The 19790-nt window shown below is 36.3% G+C and overlaps 2 protein-coding genes across 5 annotated transcripts in view; both read right to left on the bottom strand.

Moving 5' to 3' along the window:
* The window catches only part of nectin4a (nectin cell adhesion molecule 4a), a 22123-nt gene extending 8225 nt beyond the window's left edge, over positions 1-13898 (bottom strand). The window contains exons 1-6 of one of the 3 annotated variants that reach the window (XM_079867764.1): positions 13873-13898; positions 10670-10980; positions 5895-6107; positions 5081-5248; positions 2247-2525; positions 141-258 (exon numbers count right to left, since the gene is read on the bottom strand). In XM_079867764.1, coding sequence (XP_079723890.1) covers positions 141-258; positions 2247-2525; positions 5081-5248; positions 5895-6107; positions 10670-10718 — 827 coding nt within the window. In that variant the 5' untranslated portion in view covers positions 10719-10980; positions 13873-13898. Of the gene's footprint in view, positions 1-140; positions 259-2246; positions 2526-5080; positions 5249-5894; positions 6108-10669; positions 11301-13872 lie in introns of those variants that run through there. The other 2 variants (XM_079867762.1, XM_079867763.1) reach the window with 2 other exon arrangements.
* Positions 13871-19790, bottom strand: trmt10a (tRNA methyltransferase 10A). 2 transcript variants are annotated; one of them, XM_079867778.1, is made up of 8 exons: positions 19658-19790; positions 18668-18869; positions 18102-18270; positions 17893-17964; positions 17664-17738; positions 16029-16178; positions 15704-15809; positions 13871-14785 (listed from the first exon to the last, which is right to left on the bottom strand). In XM_079867778.1, exons 2-8 carry the CDS (start codon positions 18853-18855, stop codon positions 14517-14519), a joined length of 1029 nt encoding a protein of 342 aa, XP_079723904.1. In that variant the 5' UTR covers positions 18856-18869; positions 19658-19790; the 3' UTR covers positions 13871-14516. The 2 variants fall into 2 exon arrangements, with proteins under 2 accessions (XP_079723904.1, XP_079723905.1); XM_079867779.1 differs by having other exon boundaries at positions 14220-14785; positions 19588-19790.

Here is a 19790-nt window from a genome sequence, read left to right as displayed (position 1 = left end):
CGTCCACACCTACAGATTACTCTGGCATGCTGATAGAGAAGCCAACCGAAACAGAATTAAACTGACAAGACAGGCTGTCAGGAAGACAAACAAACAGATTGACAGATACAGGTGAAAGACATGCAGACAGAAAGTCTTACCTCGTCCATTTGAATTGGTCAGGTTTTGGATTTCCTTCGCCATTGCACTGTAGCGTTGCACCTTGCATTTCAGCATGCCAGCTGTCATCGTAGCCAGATATCAGTGCATTTGGAGGGTCTGTACGCACACATGAACACACACACAAAAAAGGTCTCACAATTAGGTGTGTCTAATTCACTTTTCAGCCTCTTGTTTGAACTTGTGATGAACTTCCCGTTTGACCAATAAGTTCACCTGATCCTCTCTGTTGTTGACACAGTAATACTGGCATTATGAAACACGCATATGTTTGAATAATCACAATTTTGTGCAATTAAATTAAAGCAACCCTCATTTCTTTCTTCTGTGGAAAACAAAAGGAGAAATTTTGGAATTAAGTCCTGGTTGTTGTTGTTGTTGTTTTTTTCTCCATGCAATTATACACTTAAAGAATGAGGACCGCAACTTTAAAGCTTACTATAAATGATTTGTCCATGCACATCAGCTTTTTAAAATTCATGTGACCTCGTAAGCTTTCATTAAAATAAATTCCCCTCCCTCTTGCAGCGACATCTCTTCTTTTCTCAGATGAGGGCGGGGCAACCTGTCACTCACATGAGATCCACCAATAGCAAACCACTACCATCCAATCAATTTCCGATGGACAAAATCAAGTCCCGCCCTAAGGTTATTTTCCTCATTCGAGAAGCGGTATACGAAACAACAGGGAAGAAAATACAATGCCAACTTTAACAAGGACGTAAAAACACCATTAAAATATCATAAAATGGTCAAATGAAAACTTTGGGTGAGGACCACTCAAATCTAACTGATAATCTCCTATTCTAGTGAGATGTTAACGGCTGCAACCAGAGTCAGTAAGTCGAATCGTCCAGTTTGTGAATGAATCATTCAGATGAACTGAATGGTGGATTCATTGGAAAGTTCAGACTCAATTCCCATTCATTTTAATTTAAATGGGGGGGGGGGGGGGGGGGGCACTCCTTTTGAGTTCCACAGAAGTAAGAATGTCAAATGGGTTTCTAAAGACATGATGGTGAGTAAATGACAGGATTTTCTATTGCTATTAAGTTTTCCTCCAGTCACCCAAAGCAAAAATGTTTTAATGACTGTAGCTCAAGTCGTGATGAATCAGAGAATAACAATGTTGTCATAGTATCGATTAAGACAATAAACAGATGTCCACAGGTCAGAACACATATAAAGGAAATAACATCTGTACACATAAAAAGGTGAAACGAAAGTTTCATCATATTTAAATTTCACAAGCGCAGTAAACAGGAAAGGAGTTTTAGGTTCACATTGTAAAATTCACAATCATTCTGAGTCACATACAGACAGCGATGTAATAAAGATTGATGTGTGAAACAACACACATGTGACAACTTTAATGTTGTCCTTACTGCAGAATGATTGATATACTTATCAGTAAATGTACTATACACGGCTTGTGTGTATAACCTGGCAAGTGGTTTGCACTGTACGTAAAAAGTGATTGGACATCAAAATAATTTTTAAGGAATGCCAAAATGAATAAAAGTTGAATAAACAGCAACTCTAATGAATACTATGGAAAAAAAAAAAAACAAGAACAATTTTAGTAATGTCAGTATAATATTTCTTAAAAATTAGGACATTAAATTTTAAATAAAGTGATATTAATTTTTTGTTTAGTAGTCATTTTAAAAACGTTCTTTTTACAATTATTATTGGGGGAATTTATTTAAATTCAAAGTGATATTAAAATATGATTGAATTATATACATTTCAAAATTGTGTATAGAAGTAAATTTATTTGTAAAGTACTATTGAAAGTATAAATAGAAGTATTAGTACTGAATTAATTAAATTTATGCTGATTTTAATTAAAAATGTATTGTGTTTCAACAGGATGATTTTCATTAGCGTCTTATTACAGTCATAAAAAAAATCAAGGAGGAAAGAGTGCCACATAAATAGGCTAAAATATTTATGCAATGACATTTTTTGATTCAAGGATGGAATTATAACCCAGACATTTCTTCATAAGATTCTCCCGTTATACAGTAGTTTCAGTATTTACACTAGTGAACATTTTCAGAACAATGTAAGAGATTAAGACTCACAGTGCACTGTAAGTTTATTGGCGATCCTCAGCGGGCCGTTTTGAGATGGATGCCAGACCAGACAGTCCAGCTTCTGTCCGTTCAGGCTCCGGAGAGGGAAGAGGGAAAACTGGATCGAGGTCACCATACCATCCAAACTAAGGTTCTGGCTCTGACCCGGGAGCTCCGTGTCCCAGGAGAGGCCTGCCATTGGCTTAGCCATCGAACGGCATGTGGCGGCCGGACGGAAAGTCTGGCCCTCAACCAGGACGAAGTCTTGCAGGGAAGTGATGGGTTTAGCTGTGAAATAAAATGACAAATAGATCCAGTGTCTTTTGTTATATATTACAGCGTCTGATTTTTAAGAATGATAAAATATCCCTGTGTGCTTCCCTGTTTCTAACAGTGTGCTTGAACACAATCATAAACAATACTTCTGAAGGAGAAAGCAGCATCTATTGTACGATCATATAAATCACAGCAACAGTGAACACTTTCATGTCAATATCTCCATCATCACTTCCATTGACAAACACAATACTTGTGTGTTATTCTGAGAACAGTAACTGTATACATAAAAGCAGAGCTAGCCTTGTGGTTAAAGGGTTGTCTAGGTATATGAAAGGGGCGGTGAATGAAATGACAAGAGTTATGTTAAAAAAAATCAAAGGTAAATCTCTAACTACTGCAGGGCTTCTGCATATACATAAGACTCATATCAATTCTGTCTAATCTAAGGGAACGTTTACACGACAACCATATATGCTTAAAACTGAGTTTTTCCTTTGAGTTTTCCACGTACAGACGACGCCATTGTCAAAACAATCCCCATTCACACGGATCCGCGGAAACAACTAAAAACGCTATTGGGGATATTTAATTTAATTAATCAATCACTATTGATCAGCGTTTTCCACTAGAAACAAACATTGATGTATTATTTTAATTTAATACTGTGAAGCTGCTTTAATACAATCTGTATTGTGAAAAGCGCTATATAAATAAACTTGACTTGACTTGACTTGACTATTTTGCTGCCAGGCCATTAGATGGCGATGAAACACTACAGACTGAACACGTACTGTAATACGCATCTGCATGACGTCATCGTTTTCACAGATTCTCGTTTTTGTTGTTTACACAGAGACCGTTTTCAAAAGTTTGCGTTTTCAGGCACCCAAAACGCGTTGTCGTGTAAATGAATGGCCAAAATCCATAAAACGTTTTACGTGTTTAGTTTAAAATGTTGTTTAGTCGAAAACGCATTTGAGTTGAAAACGCGAATCTCTAAAAACGATGACGCCATGCGCATACGTATACATGATTACGTGTTCAATCTATAGTTTTATCGCCACCTAATGGCCTGGCGGCAGAATACAGCGTTTTTAGTTGTTTCCGCGGATCCGTGTGAATGGGGATCGTTTTGACAATGGTGTCGTCTGTACGTGGAAAACTCAAAGGAAAAACTCAGTTTTAAGCATATCGTTGTCGTGTAAACGTCCCCTAAGTGGGCAGGTCTTAACCAGAATAATACAATGTGGACCGGAGTGAATGTCTGAAATCAAAAGTTGGTTTAAAGTGATCTTCCAATGTACCAATATCAGTGTTGGGTGTAATGCATTACTAAGTGATTTATAATTTAATTATTTTTCCCTTGAAAAAGTAAAGTGAGGGATTACTATGAACTTTTCTGTAATTTAATTACAGTTCATTCTGATGTGATTGCATTAAATACTGTAAGTCACTGTGATTTTTCCAAGTAAGACATGGACATCATCAAAATATTTTGTTGGAACAACATTCCTGTCCGAAAATGTAGTCCTAACCCTATCCCCTAAACCCAACCATACCCATAAGTTATCCCTAAAATCAGAGGGAAATGATGGTGAACAACACTGATGTAGAAGTGCCTAACCCTGGTTGTAAGCCTGAACTTGACATAAATTGTAAACTTGTCCCTCAAATCTGATTGGTTGAATGGAAGCGCCTTGTAAACTTGTCCTCAAATCTGATTGGTTGATTGAAATGATGTTCCAGGATCAACAAACATGTTGATCCAGACAATAGAAAAATTCTATATAAAACAATAGTGGATTTAACATCAACATTTTTAACGTCTAATGTTAAATATACGTTTTCAATGTAACCTTTTCCCTTTAAATACTTTGGTCAGTTTAAGAATAATTTATGCAACTTTATATTATTTATTTGAAAGAATTAAAAGAGCAGTTTCGTGTCTATCCTTGTGTTGTTCAAGGATAGACATCTTGTTAAAGTCCCCCTGTGGTGACAATCAAGTTTATATGTCTATGTGGTGTTTTTAATGTGCTTTAAGACAAACCATGTGTAAATTCATAAGTTGACACCATTGCTGAGTATTTTCTCCTTAAAACTGAAGTGAACCAAAGACAGTCTCAAAAACGCAGTTTGAAATCTCTGGTGTCACAAACTACCTTGTAACCAATCATGTCAACGTGTGATCGTCAACGAGTGAATCGCTGGTGTGAGTGAGTGGAGGTGGGGCTAATTTGCATATTCATAGAACCACATATACTAAATGAGGCAAGGGTGTAGAGTAACATACAAGCTATTTTAAGGCACGAAATAATTATTTCAAGAAAAAAAAACATTTTAATATGTCATTTTGGTGATCAAAGGTGAGTTTTAAGGGATACAATTATTGACTACAGGGGGACTTTTAGTAATGCAATACTTTTTAGACAGAGTAATTAGTAAAGTAATCCAATTACACTCTTAAAGATGTAATTAGTAGCTAGTAATCAATTACTTTAAGTTTTGCATGACAAAAGTTTGTTGTCTTTTGTTTGCCCATTGCACTGATTAAATGTACTTACTCCACACTGTGAGGGAAATCTCTGTCTCAAAGTTTCCAGAGGGGAAGGTGGCGACTTTGCAGATGTATTTGCCCTCATCTGCAGAACTTGTGCGCATAATAATCAGAGCAGAGTCTGCTAATGGGTTGTTGGTCTCGAATCGCACACGTGTTGAATATGCAGGGTTTTCTGTGAGAGGGAAAGAGAATTAAATGTGTTTGTCACATCCACCATATGACAGTAAGATTTGGTTTTGCGACAGTTTTGTTACACATACATCAAAGAATGATGAACACGCACACAAAAAAAAACATTATTAAAATGAAAATTAAAAAGCAATATTCTGCTCTGTTGGCTCCTGTATTATAAGTTGTTGTAAAATGCATGTTTCTTTACAAAAGTGAATTGTAAGTCACTTAAAAAAAAAAAAAAAACATTTCCTTAACGATTCAATGTAAATGAATGCAAAATGCATTAGTTTGGAGAACATTTTATAAACTAAAGCCTTTTTTCCAGTATAAAGAACCTTTTGTGCAATGGAAGGATTCCTTGGACGTTAAAGGTTCTTCGTGGAAACACAAATGCCAAAAAATAATCTTTATCTTTAAGAGTGTAGAGAGATATATTACTTGAACCCATGTTCTCAGAGTTAACTTTTAAACGTATTGTCATATTTTGAAACAAGTAACCAATGAACACCCTGATGCACCATTGTAATTTTAATGAAAAAAGATATTCTTTGGTGATAATGATATTAGTAAAAGGAAAGGGTCTATTAATTGTTACAAAAAAAAGTTTGTGATGTAAAAGACAAAAAAAAAAGAGTTTGTTTTACCTGTCTGTCCTTCACTGAAATGAACAGTGATAATCTGATCTTCAGGTCCATTTGAGTTCCGTCGAATCCACGTCACCTGCACCACCCGAGTCTCACTGTCCGACACATTGAATCGACAGGGTAAACGTGTTTCCTCCTCTGCCAAAGACTGCAGATCCCAGGGGGTCTTAGAGGGCTCAAGAAACGGTTGTTGCTCTCCACTTACACAGGCTGCTAAAAGAGAGAAAGATAGAGTAGCGGCGTTAGACATGATCAGATGCTTAACACAATTCTGCCAACAGCAACATGATAAAAGAAACAAATTCAATTGGATGAGCAATGTTGGAAGTTGTTTGATAAACATATTATATATAATTATACTTTTCACATCATTTTAATTATATTTATTTATGTTTTAACCATAAACAGTGCAAGATTTTGTGGAACAGCAGTGATTATATTTTTTATTTTATATTTATATATATATTTTTAAAATTATGTGACACACACAGGCCGCTTTATTAGGTACATCTGTCCAACTGCTCGTTTATGCAAATTTCTAATCAGCCAATCACATGGCAGCAGCTCAGTGCAAGTGGACATGGGCTGAATCCGAAATCGCCCACATTCACTATTCCCTACGTTAGTCCAATAATGCTGTTCACTTGAAGGAGTGAATGAAAAGGAGTGAGCAAATTCGGACAGCCGCTGAGGGTACATCGCTTGTACAATCGTTATTGCAGTGCAATGTGGGATTGAATAAGTGCACTCAATAACGTCTACTATGGTTTCGGACACCACTACAAATGGCTGTCCCCTAAAATAACGCCCTATTTGAGGGTATAGGGGGCGATTTCGGATTCAGCCTAGGTCAAGACGATCCGCTGAAGTTGAAACTGAGCATCAGAATGGGGAAGAAAGGTGATTTAAGTGACTTTGAACATGGCATAGTTAATAGTATTTAATCAGAAACTGTTCATCTACGGCAGGGATGGGCAACTTCGGTCCTGGAGGGCCACTGTCCTACAGAGTTTAGCTCCAACCCTGAAAAAAATCACCTGCCTGTAATTTTCTAGTAATCCTGAGGACCTTGATTAGCTTGTTCAGGTGTGTTTGATTAGGGTTGGAGCTAAACTCTGTAGGACAGTGGCCCTCCAGGACCGAAGTTGCCCATCCCTGATCTACGGGGATTTTCACTCACAGACATCTCTAGGGTTAACAGAGAATGGTCTGAAAAAGAGAATATATCCAGTGAGCAGCAGTTCTGTGGGGGAAATGCCTTGTTGATGAGAGGAGAATGACCAGAATGGTTCAACAGTAACTCAATTAATCACTCGTTACAACCGAGGTTTCAGAAGAGCATCTCTGAACACACAACACGTCGAACCTTGAAGCAGAGGAGCAACAGCAGCAGAAGACACACACCGGTGACACTCCTGTCAGCTGAGAACAGAAACTGAGGACACAATTCACACCGGCTCTCTAAAACTGGACAATTCAAGATTGGAAAAGCGTTGCCTGGTCTGATGAGTCTGGATTTCTGATGCAACATTCAGAAGGTAGGATCAGAATTTGGTGTAAACAACATGAAAGCGTGGATCATCCTGCCTTGAATCAGCGGTTCAGGCTGGTAATGGTGAAGTAATGATGTGGAGGATATTTTCTTGGCTCACTTTTGGGGACCTTAGTACCAATTGAGCATCACAAACGCCACAGCCTACCCGAGTATTATTGCTGATCATGTCCATGTCCATCCCTTTATGACCACAGTCTAATCATCTTCTGATGACTACTTCCAGTAGGATAACACACCATGTATAAAGCTCAAATCATCTCAAACTGCTTTCTTAAACACAATGACTTCACTATACTCAAATGGCCTCCATAGTCACCAGATCTCAATCCAATAGAGCAGCTTTGAGATGTGGTGGAACGGGAGATTCACATCACAGATGTTCAGCCGATAAACCTGCAGTAACTGTGTGATGCTATCATGTCAATATAGACAAAAATCTCGGAGGAATGTTTCCAGCACCTTGTTGAATCTGTGCAATGAAGAAACAAGGCAGTTCTGAAAGCAAACGTGGGTCCAACCCGCTACTAGCAAGGTGTACCTAATAAAGTAGCCAGTAGACATATATTTATACTTCATGCTATATGATATACTTTTTGAAGGTCAGTTTCCTCCCCCTGGCAGTTTTGTGAACTGAGACAACATTCCCGAATTAGACGTTTAGCTGTAAAACTATGTATTTAAATGACTTATTATGATATTGCATGTTGAATTACAATGCATTACTCTGTGTTGCATTTAATGTTAAGAAAACTTCACCACAGATAGCTGTGGCATCACATCCTGGGTTTAAAGGGCTAGACCAAAAAATAATATGCCATTTATCATAAGGCTTTAAAAAGAATAGAAATAACACCTCTAATAGATATGAACCTACATGAAACATGCCTGCAGTAAAAGGAAAGTTGGGCCACATTGGCTGAGGTCATCTGTTACCTTCAATACTGTGGTAAAATGAACCTTTCATTTTTTAACCCTCTATTGAACTGGCACAGAGAACAGAGAGGAGAAGCAGACATGGGAATCGATATGGATAACAAAATAAGAGAAAGGAAGAGGGGTGAGAGGCAGACAGATGTCTGGAAGAGTGTGGGCCAGAGGTAGATATGCTGTTCAACTCGTTATGTGTCTCAGGGCTAATTACTTTTGGGTGGCAGACAAACACTCGATTCAACACACAACATTTAAAAGCGGAGTGAATATAAGCTGAACTACTTACACAAACTTTTATGTAAGATGCGATTAATCGTGATTAATCGATTTGACAGCACTAATATTTTAATTAAATAATATACTAAAATAATTTTAATTAATATTAAATAAATAGTTCAGACAATTATGTCATGCAGACATCATGTTGATTGGGCTCACGTATGAATAAGAAATAAATTGTTTATCGTTATTTGCAGTTTGATATGTACTCAGGGTTGAAAAGTGAAAAATTATAAAACATCTATTAACTCCACACTTCATAGCATCTAAGTTCAGGGCCGGGATTGGACTGTAATCCCTTTAATTATTTAGTTTCTGAGTCAGATCATTGACCATGAGGCCACAACAGTCATTTGTTCAGTTTGCGAAGACTAGAGGATTACATCAATGAACATAATGGCAAAAGCCTCCCAGACATATGCTTGTTGACATCCTCTGTCACTGTCACACAACATGACATGTTTCTGAGTCAGCATCCTTACAGTGGTTGTTATTTGTTGCCTAATACTAGCCTTAAATCAGACCTAATTCATTTGACTGATATTTTGGTAACACTTTAGATTAGGGAACACATATTAACTAGGAGTTTTCCCTCAGTAAACTCATAATTACTGCTTATTAATAGTTAGGTAGTTGTTAAGTTTAGGTATGGGATAGCCAGAATAAGGCATGTATGTGAATGTGTTCCCAAATCTAAAGTGATGCCGATATTTCTACTTATATTAACACTTTATTAATCTGTAATCGGTTCTTAAATATTAGGTCAACTGATATATTATATAATTTATTGGATTTCTAAATAACAAATAACAATGGTATTCACTGGTAATGTAGCCTATTTAATGTGTTTTTGAATTACTTTTATTTTTTATTATTTTAACAGCCAATTATTCTCTAGCAATCATCAAGATGACAAAATAATGTAGCATGCTTTATGTATAATAGCATTAACAACAACAAAGGGTATAATGATCATTTAGCCAATATCGTGTCCAAAAAGCAGAAATAATGTCAGACAATAATGACCAAAATGATCATAAAATTATATTAGTCTAAGAAATATATTGTTATTTACAGCTCGATATCTACCAAGCGTTGAGAAATCGGTCATATAGGACTGTTTGCCAAGAGAAACAGATTATTAAGCCCTTACAATTATTAAAAACGGATTCTGTCTAGTTCTGAAAGTCAGAAAATAATGACCAAAAGGATCATAAAAAAAAAACAATATTGATCTCAAATCTCAAAATGATTGGTTGACTGGAATGTTGTTCAAGGTCCTAACCCTCAACTCTTAACATCAGAGGGCAATAACTCATGGCTGAAATGTTGTTCAAGGCCCAGCAAAGGATGGTGATGCAGGAAAATGTCTTAAACCATGTCGCACAGACGCTAATCTGTCCACACTGACGCTACATAGTGACCATTGCAAATGAATCAGAAGTAGCGCGAGCTCTACGTCAGAAATAGAACGGGCGTCAGTTTATTGGCGGGAATTTGTCGCGTCGCGTCGCACCCAGAGCATTATTTGAATGGGTTCTCTCGCGTCGCGCCGCTCGCGTCTGGTGTGGACACGGTGTTAATGTATTAATCAGGTTTCACATGCTCAGACGCATTGAATTAACACACACACACAGCTCAGCTGTATATGAATAGCTCATACACCGGGAAAACACTCAAAAATGTAAGTTACGTTGACAACACCCTCAGATTCATCACACCCTTATTCTCACAACTTCATCAGCCCAGAAAACACTCCTTAAGACTCTGCGTAGCCTTTAACACACAGTGTGTGTGTGTGTGTGTGTGTGTGTGTGTGCGCGTGAGCAGGGAGCGCCTGTCTGTCACACTGAATCACTCAGTTTGTCACAAGAACCAGTTCTTCCTGTAATATCAGACAACCGTAACGTGTTGTGAAGTTCTTTTCCAATAATAAGTTTAACTCCAAATCCTGCAATATTTCCAGTTGCACCCGCAATTTATTTATTATAGCTCATATGAAATGGCTCACCTGAGTTCCAGAAGATCATCGCAGCAAGAATATATGAAACTGTCTTCATCGTCCTCCAGTTCAGACTTTCACCTGAGCCCAAGTTATCAGTTTGGCGATCTCAATGTGATGGTCATTATTAAAAGACCAAAACAGTGTCCCTGTCAAGAGCTAGTTTTATTCCCAATCAGTCCAATCGATCATAGATGTTGGAGAAGAGGAGAGGAGACTCCCCTATATTAGAAGATCACGTTGTGGAGATCCAGTGCAGAAATACAAAATCACTCTGTGTTTAGCATCTGAGATATATCGATTAATTCGTTTGAAGTAGCCTACAAAAAAAAAAAAGAAAGAAAAAAAAAGAAGAGGAAACGATATCAATTTATAGAATGTTTATGGACAATTATCCACAAAAGTGAACGTTTCTCCGTGCGTAAATCCTCAAGGGAGCGAACAAAAGTTTTTACTCCAGTTTAAGGTGTTTTCGCATTATTTTAAGATCTACGACATGTTGGGAAAAAAACAGAGTATTTCCATTATTCCTCTGACGTTCGGTTTGAGAAAGCCGTGCGAGAGAAAGCCTCTCAGGAAAGGCACCTGTTGGAGAGGCAGTTCTGCATTGCGCAGTCGCGCACATGTTCTTACGCGCAACTCAACTTTCCAGTTTTTAATCCGGGTGTTTCTTCCCAATCCGATGATTCAATCTAGCTGGTTTAATATTCTTTAATTGCTTAATCGCATGGGATCTTTAATAGTCGAGCTCACGTGGATATCTGGAGATTATTGCCCTAATGTTTTGTGGAAAAAGAGTTTAGTCTGAAAAAGACCAGTGACTTAGACACCAGTCATATTACACCGTTGTTGTTGTTGTTGTTTCTATATAGAATGCTTAAAACAAATTTTCAAAATAAATAGATCCTATTAAAAACTGTCTTATACAAGATTTTTCAGAACATGTATATAACTAATGTTAATGTATATAACGTATATTTTTTTCCTTAAAGTGAATGATCATAATGCCCTTTTATCGGTTCAGTAGCAAGATATTGTTCTAAATCATTTACCCCTGATTTTACAGGCAAGGTTTAAACCTAATCCAGGACTAAAATGCATGTTTGAGCTGTTTTAACTGAAAGCAACTTGCGCTTCTATCTTAAAATATGTCAGTGCCATTGTTTTGTCTCAAGATGCACACCAGTAATGTTTTTTCTAAGGCACATTTATAAAACCTACTTAAATGTCCTAATTAACTAAGGCCTAATCCTGGTTTAATCTAAGCCTTGTCTGTAAACCAGACTGTAGTGTTTCCTAGTATCCAATAAGGTTTTAGGAATCAAATCAGATCCTGCTGGATGCGCTAGACAGCATATCTGATTCATTTTTGCAAGTGCGTGACATAATTTGTATATGTCATTAATACATACATGGTATGTACACAAATACATGGTTATTTATCTGGATCTAACCTGAACTGTCATGTACTGTATCTGGTTGCATTCCTGTCCTGATGGAAAACAAGCACCAAAACAGTAAACCTGTTCTCCCTCCTGAAAACAGTTAAAGCCCCGGGCACTTTTACTGTGTTCAACGGAATAGCGTTCCAAACGAGGGTTTGAGTTGGAAAAGAGTCATTTATGATAAAGCAAGCTCTCATAAAGAAAATACACTGTGATTATCATGTCGGTCTATGAATGTATTAGATTAAGTACTCTAAATGTCCACAAGTTTCACTGATGCTGTCTCTTTAATTTAATTTGAGTTAATTAAAAGTTTATTAACAGATTAATACTAATATAAAATGTTTTGCTATCCCTGATGCTGTGTCAATATTGTGAAACAGAAAAAATATTTAAATAAAGAAATAAAGATTTTTTGTGAAAAGAATTACAGAGACAAAACTGAACTGAATCAAGAATTGTAAGAGATGTTTCTATTAAATCTTATATTTATTTTTTTCTTTTTGTTTAATTAAACTAAACTTATATATAGTTAAATAGTATATATATATATATATATATATATATATATATATATATATATATATATATATTTGATGAAACCAAGTGTATGTGTATAGTGACATCTAGGGGACAATTTGAGTAGTTTTCAAATATAATATTGCTTCAACAACTGTGAAGTATGTTTACACACTTATGTACTTGAGTGATTCACAATAATCAATATTTTAACATTTAACTCTACATTAATGTCCTCTACATTTAGGTCTATTAGCTACGTTGTTAGAAGTAATGTGATCAGATTACTTTTTTCATGTAACAAGTAACTCATTACAACAATATCAGTTACTTTTTGTCATCTATTGACTGCCAGCTCTCCTGTCAACATGTTGAGAGAAATATGTGCAGAGGCGTTGTGTGTGCTGCGTAAACATGATGGTTATTGTACACACACTTCTCTCAACATGTGGACAGGACAGGTGTCAGTTAATAAATGGCAAATAAGTAACTTGAAAGTTACTTGGAAAAAAAAAGTAATCTGATCACGTAACTATCATGTGAACATGCATTTACTCATCTCACTTGCACAAAAACAGATTCAGTGTTCTTCAAAATATGCAAACCTTCAATAATTAAATATGTTAAGCAATACAAATAAACATTATGTATTTAATCTCACTTTCTTTGCTGCTGACCTTGATATATCAATTCTGTGATCCAGAATGACAGGACAGCTAAAAGGTTTGTTTCCTGTTTGTTTTCCTACATTTGCATTTCCTTCAGTCTGAGGCTTATTTATTTCACTTTTGTAAAAGGGCCTTTACATTTACCAAAAGTAGAACTTTTATTATTATTATAAAAAAAAAAAAAAGTCCAGGTGAGATAAAATAACACAAAAATGTATGTAACTGATTACTTTCCATGAAAAGTAATGCAGTCAGTTACTTTTTAGGGAGTAACACAATATTTAATACATTACTTTAAAAAGTAACTTTCCCCAACACTGATTAGCTCATATAATCTTAAAATGCATTTTTGATGCAGATTATTACAATACTCACAATAGATCAAATATAGTATGCATGTTGTCGACCATCACTAGATTCATATGTATTAAGAATTAAACTAAACATTTTTATTTTAAATGTCTGAGACTGAAAAAGGAACATACCGAAACATCCATATACATGTGAGATTTCATTCAACTTTAACTGAACAAAACTGGCAACAAAAAAAAAAAAGACTGAATATCAAGTTTCGCCCTACCTGTTATATTCCTCTCACTGGAATCTGATTGTTTTAACAGAGTTTTGTGTACCTCCCTCTTGCTGTCTGATTGGTCTTTTTTCTTTTCTGGGATTGGGTGGCTTACATCAGAGTCTTGCCGTGTCCGAGCTTGTTCTCTTGGCCCACAGGTGCAAATCCCACTGTGGCAGAACAGCAAAAACAGCTAATACGCAGATTCTGCTTCTCAGATAATCAAAAAACAATATTTAGTCATTTTGATCCTTTTCATTACAGGAATGCGATTTAAGATATCTACAAATCTACACTTCTCTAAATCATCTGGTCAAAGGTATTAAATGTTTACAGTGAATAAAAGGCTCATTGTTCTAAAACAAGTGATATTGTAATTGTTTATTTCTTTTCACAAGATCTTCACATCATTGTTTGTTGCTTGTTTTTTAATGAAAAAGGTTGAAAAAAGGTACTTTCTTATTTTAGCTTCTTTTTTCTTTTTTTTTCATGAAATATGTTTCAACAAAAACACCTTCAAGTCCAAACCTTTGCATAAAGCATCTCAAATCTCAAATTGAGATGTTGTTAAACTAAAAGGAAAAACATCAGAAAAACAAACAATTAAAAATTAACAAAAAAAGATGAAATGGCATAAATATGTTACGTCTTCTCTATGCTGTGTTTCGCTCGCTGGAATCTGATTGGTTTAGCAGAGGTTTGCGCTCTTCTTGTTTGCTATCTGATTGGTCCTTTGAGTCCGTTCCCTTTTCTGAGGTTGTCTGTTCTGTGTCTGAGTCTTCATCAGAGTCTTCCTCATCATTGCCCTCTCCGAGCTTGTCCTCTTGGCCCACTGGCACAGCTCCCTTCCTCTGTGGCAAAACTGTAAAGAAAGCTTCCTGCCAGTCTCGTTTCTCCAGGAATGCTAGGATGATCTCAAAAACTGCAGCAAGAGAGAACATGATTGTTTAATTTGTAGCAGGAAACTTAAAAGTTGTATATATAACTATGGAAGTTTCCACCGCAGAATAATTTTGCTTTAACAATTCAGACTTTTTTCCTCACAATCGTGAGTTTATATTTCGCAATTAGGACTTTATATCTCAATTCTGAGAAAAGTCGTCTCACAATTCTGACTTTATAACTTGCAATTTTCGAGTTAATATCTCACAATTCTGAGGGAAAAAAAAATCAGAATTGCGGGATATAAACTCTCAATTGAGTTATAATATCTGAATTGCAAGAAAAAAAATTCAGAATTATGAGATAAAAAGACACAATTACTTTTTTTTTCATGGCAGAAACCATATTAATAGATACCTGTTTACACCTGCCATTAAGAAGTGTTTTCGTCAATCCGATCACATGTGGATGACGCTAAATACAGGTGTAAACGGGGTCTAAAACGTTTTGAGTTTGTCCACTTTTGACCACTTCCAGTGGTAGTCGAAAACGCATTTGACCGGATAGCGTAAACACTCCTGTGTAAAAACATTCCTGATTTCTAACACACACTCACAGATTTCGGCTGGTCTTGCGGCTGTCAGAGCAGAAACGAAAGCTGATGCTCTCCGTGTGTTTCTCTGTCGTCTCCTTTCGCGTTCATATGTAAATTGCTTGAGTTTATATTGTCCATTAGATTGAAAGATCTGAAAAAGCCCATATATTTACCCGCCCATAGACCCTCCCCTCATAGAAATCAGGACAGAAGTGTTTGAAAGTGGACAAAAGAGTTGGATTAAAACACCAGGTGTAAACAGGAATGTGTCTCCCTCGTCTACTTGTGATCCGATCGACCAAAACGCATCTTAATACCAGCTGTAAACAGGGCCTAAAGAGAATGTAAGAAAGGGCATCTCACCATGATTGACAGCCAGCACCTTGCGGCTATTCATCTTGACGAAACTGCCCAGCGGAAGCTGAGCATGAGCAATGCCAAGCTCTTGGGCTCGACCATATGTGATTCCCTGTAATAAAGCATTTGAATTCCCCAAAACCAAGAGCTTGTAATGACTTCAAGGTAAAAAAAATGAAACATTATGACAAGTGCCACCCTATACTCCTCTCAGAATAAAATCTCCTTGCAAGCACGGCCTGTGAAATTACTTTCTGTGATTATAAAACAGTCCCATGTACTTTACACAAATAATCATTTCACTGACTTCTAACTGTAACAAGCCACTCACCTTATGGTGGTTGTGGTCCACCAGACCTCCAATCACATAGGCTTTGGCTTCATCCAGCTCTTCCAGCACATTGGGTGAATCAGACGTGAGGTAGACGAGGTCGTCCTTGCTCAGGATTTCATGAAACGCTTCAGGCTTGACATGGACATCCTACACCACATTTAAATTTCCATTTGTTAAAGGCGTCGCTTTTTATTATCCAACATTCATACATCAAATCTGCTCATAAAGACCTTATGTAGCCCCGCCCCTTTTCAGCGCTGCGCTTGTTGTGTTTCGGTTTGTATTCCCACAGCATGAAGGTAAGATCTTACGGATTTATGAATGAACCGCTCATTTTAAAATCTTCCCGTTCTACTGACATTTGTTACAATATCCGCTTCAAACATTACAATGCTCATGATCACTTTTGTTAACTCTATAATAAGTAAATCCACTTCACCAGCTAATTACTCTTCAACAGCGATGACAGAAATAGACAGAGCTACCGCAAAAAATGGAAGTTCAAAACACAATTTTCTAAAGATAGCTAATCCCCTTTCAGGCAAAATTCGGCATTAAGAATCATGATTTGTGCATAGTTAATGAGTTTTCTTGTGTGTGTGACAGGTGGGTTTAAAAATATACAAAAGACTGTCAACACAAGACCACAGAAGAGTTTTGAGCATTGAAAAAAGCCCTCTTCATGTGAGACTAGTTTTTCAGAGAAATTCATGTTTCGCAGGTTTACTTTGTGATTTTAATTCCGTCCGAATCTGCCATGTCTGTGTTTTTCTTACACAACCTCAATAAAAATTCCAGGTAAAATCACCTACTGTTTTTCGACAAACTGGACGGTCATCTGAGAAACCCCGTCCGGATGCAAATTGTTATTTGCTGATGTTGTATTATCATAAAGCTTCTCCTCATGTGTTTTTTGACCAACCTGAGCTATTGTTTGCACAACAATCTTTCGCATTCTTTCATTTCATTTCAATGACATTGGTATCTGACGAAACAATAAAATGATAAAATTAATAAATAGAGCCCAATCGTGGAAACTGTGAAGATATTTTAATATCAGTGTCAGGTAAGATACCGGTCTAGATGACTCTGCTCACTTTTGTGGGTTTATTATAAACATCCACTTCTATATACTCATGTGAAGTTTATTTAAATAGGGTTTTAATAATAAATTAAAGTTATATCAATAAGTTAAAGACATATATGTCATATGTGATACACGCAAGCACAGCAGATGAGCTTCTGTAACGCCCACGTCTAGAAAACACACAGATGTCAGTCCCATCGGAATCGGTGCATGAGATCACAGACAACTGTAATCAAACATGATTTAGAAAACTAGTCCTGTCTGAATAGGGCTTTACAGTATATGGCTATTAGAAATCAAACGCCTGTTGCAGGTATGTATTTCATAAACACAAGCCAAAAAGGTTTATATTATTTGTTTATATAAAAAATTATTTAAATTGTATTTATTTTAAAATGTTTATTATATTGCTAAGAAGTCTGTAGCAAAAATAAGTTTTGCAACAGCAAATGACATTTACTGTCAGATGACTTTACAAAAGTGTGAACAAAATAAATAACTGTATATTGTATATTTATTATAAGTAGTGTCATTTCACATCTTACCTTCCAGTTAACCCAGCCTTTGTTAATTTCATCCATGATTTGCTTCAACTGACCACCATGACTTGTAAGGTAAAACTGTGAATATGAAAAAGCTGTTGAATTTAAAGATCACATCTACTAATATATTATATTATATTATATTATATTATATTATATTATATTATATTATATTATATTATATTATATTATATTATATACAGTCCATAGTACATATATGAAGGAAACATGCCTGTACAGGATGGAGGGTGCGTCTGTTCTCAGCATAGCACCTCTGAATCTGCTTGTGAAGTTTCTTTACATCCTACACAATAGGAAATAAATTCAATTTGGTTTTTTAAAGTACCTTTCAACAAGATTTCTTTAGTGCAACAGCTAGATAGCATTATGAAAGTAAGCAAAGGAAGTTGTAAGATGCCTTTTGCTGACGTTGTTGCTTACCTTGAGCAGCATGAGGTTATCAAAGCTGCAGTCTATGACCAGTCTGAGAGAACTGGGCTCTGCCGAGTCCGACCTGCGCAAACGCTTCTTCCCCGTCCACTCCACTCCGTCGTCAGCCTGCGCTTGTCTCTCCAGTTTCCTCTGCTGTTTTCTCTCTTTCCGCTTCTGTCTGTACATTAATATAAAGATATATAGTGTTTAATGATTAAGCTTTGCAACTAACAGACACGTTACACTGAACTATTGAAACCAATAGTTGTTTTATTTAGAAAGCATACTGTTTTTACGCTTTTTTGCTGATGTGAAACATACCCTAAATTATAGAATGTCTCTCATTAAGCATGAGCTGCTTGACCATGTATTAGTGGAGCAAACAGTTTTGTCTTGTTTCATCATTTTGAATGGTTACTTGCATAAAACGGTTTTTTTTTTAGAAATGCCATATTATACTAATACTAACTGAAATAAAAGTAGACTATTTTTACAAACACTAAAATGAATCCTCATTCAGAATATGAATAAAAACTGTAAGTGTACATAAATAATACTAAGATAACACTGCTTACTTGCGAAGTTCTCTCTGTTCTTCCCATTGTTGACTCTTAAGAAGTTTCTTCCTTTGTCTTTTAGACAGTGTTTCAGTTTCTCCTGTCTGTACGGTCTCATTTTCATCCTTCGTAGATTCATTTTCATTGTTAGCACAATCATGGCTCCTCTCAAGCACTGCAGGTGTATTGGCCATTTCGGTGGCCATTTACTGTGAAAATCCTGGAGTAACAAAAAATGTTGAAAGATTATTTTTTTAAATACAACAGATATGGATATCTCCAATAGAAAGGTGTAAAAATGACAGAACAATCAATTAAAAATTCATAAGGATGTAGTGAAGTGTAGGGCTTGAAAAAGATCATTAGATAAAGAAAGAAAAAGTCAAATATGTTGCGTAAACACTGTCTGGAGCCTTATGTGTGCATATTTTAATAAAGGATAATAAGATGTTTTAAGAGAATGGTTCAATGACTTGAAAGGGCCACTGTTCGAAACCGTGAACGAATCTTTTAAGTGAACTGATTCAAAAGATTCGAGTCACTGAGATGACTCGGCATGCCGAGCAGTACTCAAACAAATAATACATACATACACACCGATGTAACACAATCTGTTAAAAATTAAACACAATTGTGTTTACCGTATCCGCGTTTAACCGCGACTATGATGCCTTTAAGCTTTCAAACAAAGACGGCAACTTACAATGTCAACCTTTATGTCACTTTTGCCTGTGGTACCATGAGCTCTGACAGTTATTTTATTGTATAAAGGTAGCCTATGACTTCCATATTATTTGACATGCAATACATGATAACTTAAGATATCTACGTCTTACAATACAGGTTAACTTAAGATATAACATCAGATGTATTCAGAGTCTGACTGTCAAAATGATGCAAAACATCAGGGGGACCATAAAACAAGCATGCCGACATACCTTATAAAACGGCCCATATAATAGTGATAATTTACTTGAAATAACAGAATTACATGAAAGAGAAAACTACCTCTAAACTGCTGTCTTTGCAGTAGGGCTGTCATCATCATCATGTGCTGGATGCTGCGTCATTTAAAAGCGACTCGCTCAGCGTGGGAACGTCAACAGTCCGCCATGTTGGTGAGGGCAAGTGAAGACATTCA

Source organism: Squalius cephalus, assembly GCF_949319135.1.
Source record: "Squalius cephalus genome assembly, chromosome: 3".
NCBI lineage: Eukaryota > Metazoa > Chordata > Actinopteri > Cypriniformes > Leuciscidae > Squalius > Squalius cephalus.
This window is presented reverse-complemented; position numbering and strand designations above follow the sequence as displayed.

Bases quoted from the DNA above. Each gene is read 5' to 3' on its own strand.
- trmt10a (XM_079867778.1), bottom strand. From the start codon at position 18,855: ATGGCCACCGAAATGGCCAATACACCTGCAGTGCTTGAGAGGAGCCAT. The intron at 17,965-18,101 runs GTAAGCAACAAC...CCTATTGTGTAG, and splicing joins ATAACCTCATGCTGCTCAAG to GATGTAAAGAAACTTCACAA. The intron at 14,786-15,703 runs GTGAGATGCCCT...CTCTTGCTGCAG, and splicing joins GGTGCTGGCTGTCAATCATG to TTTTTGAGATCATCCTAGCA.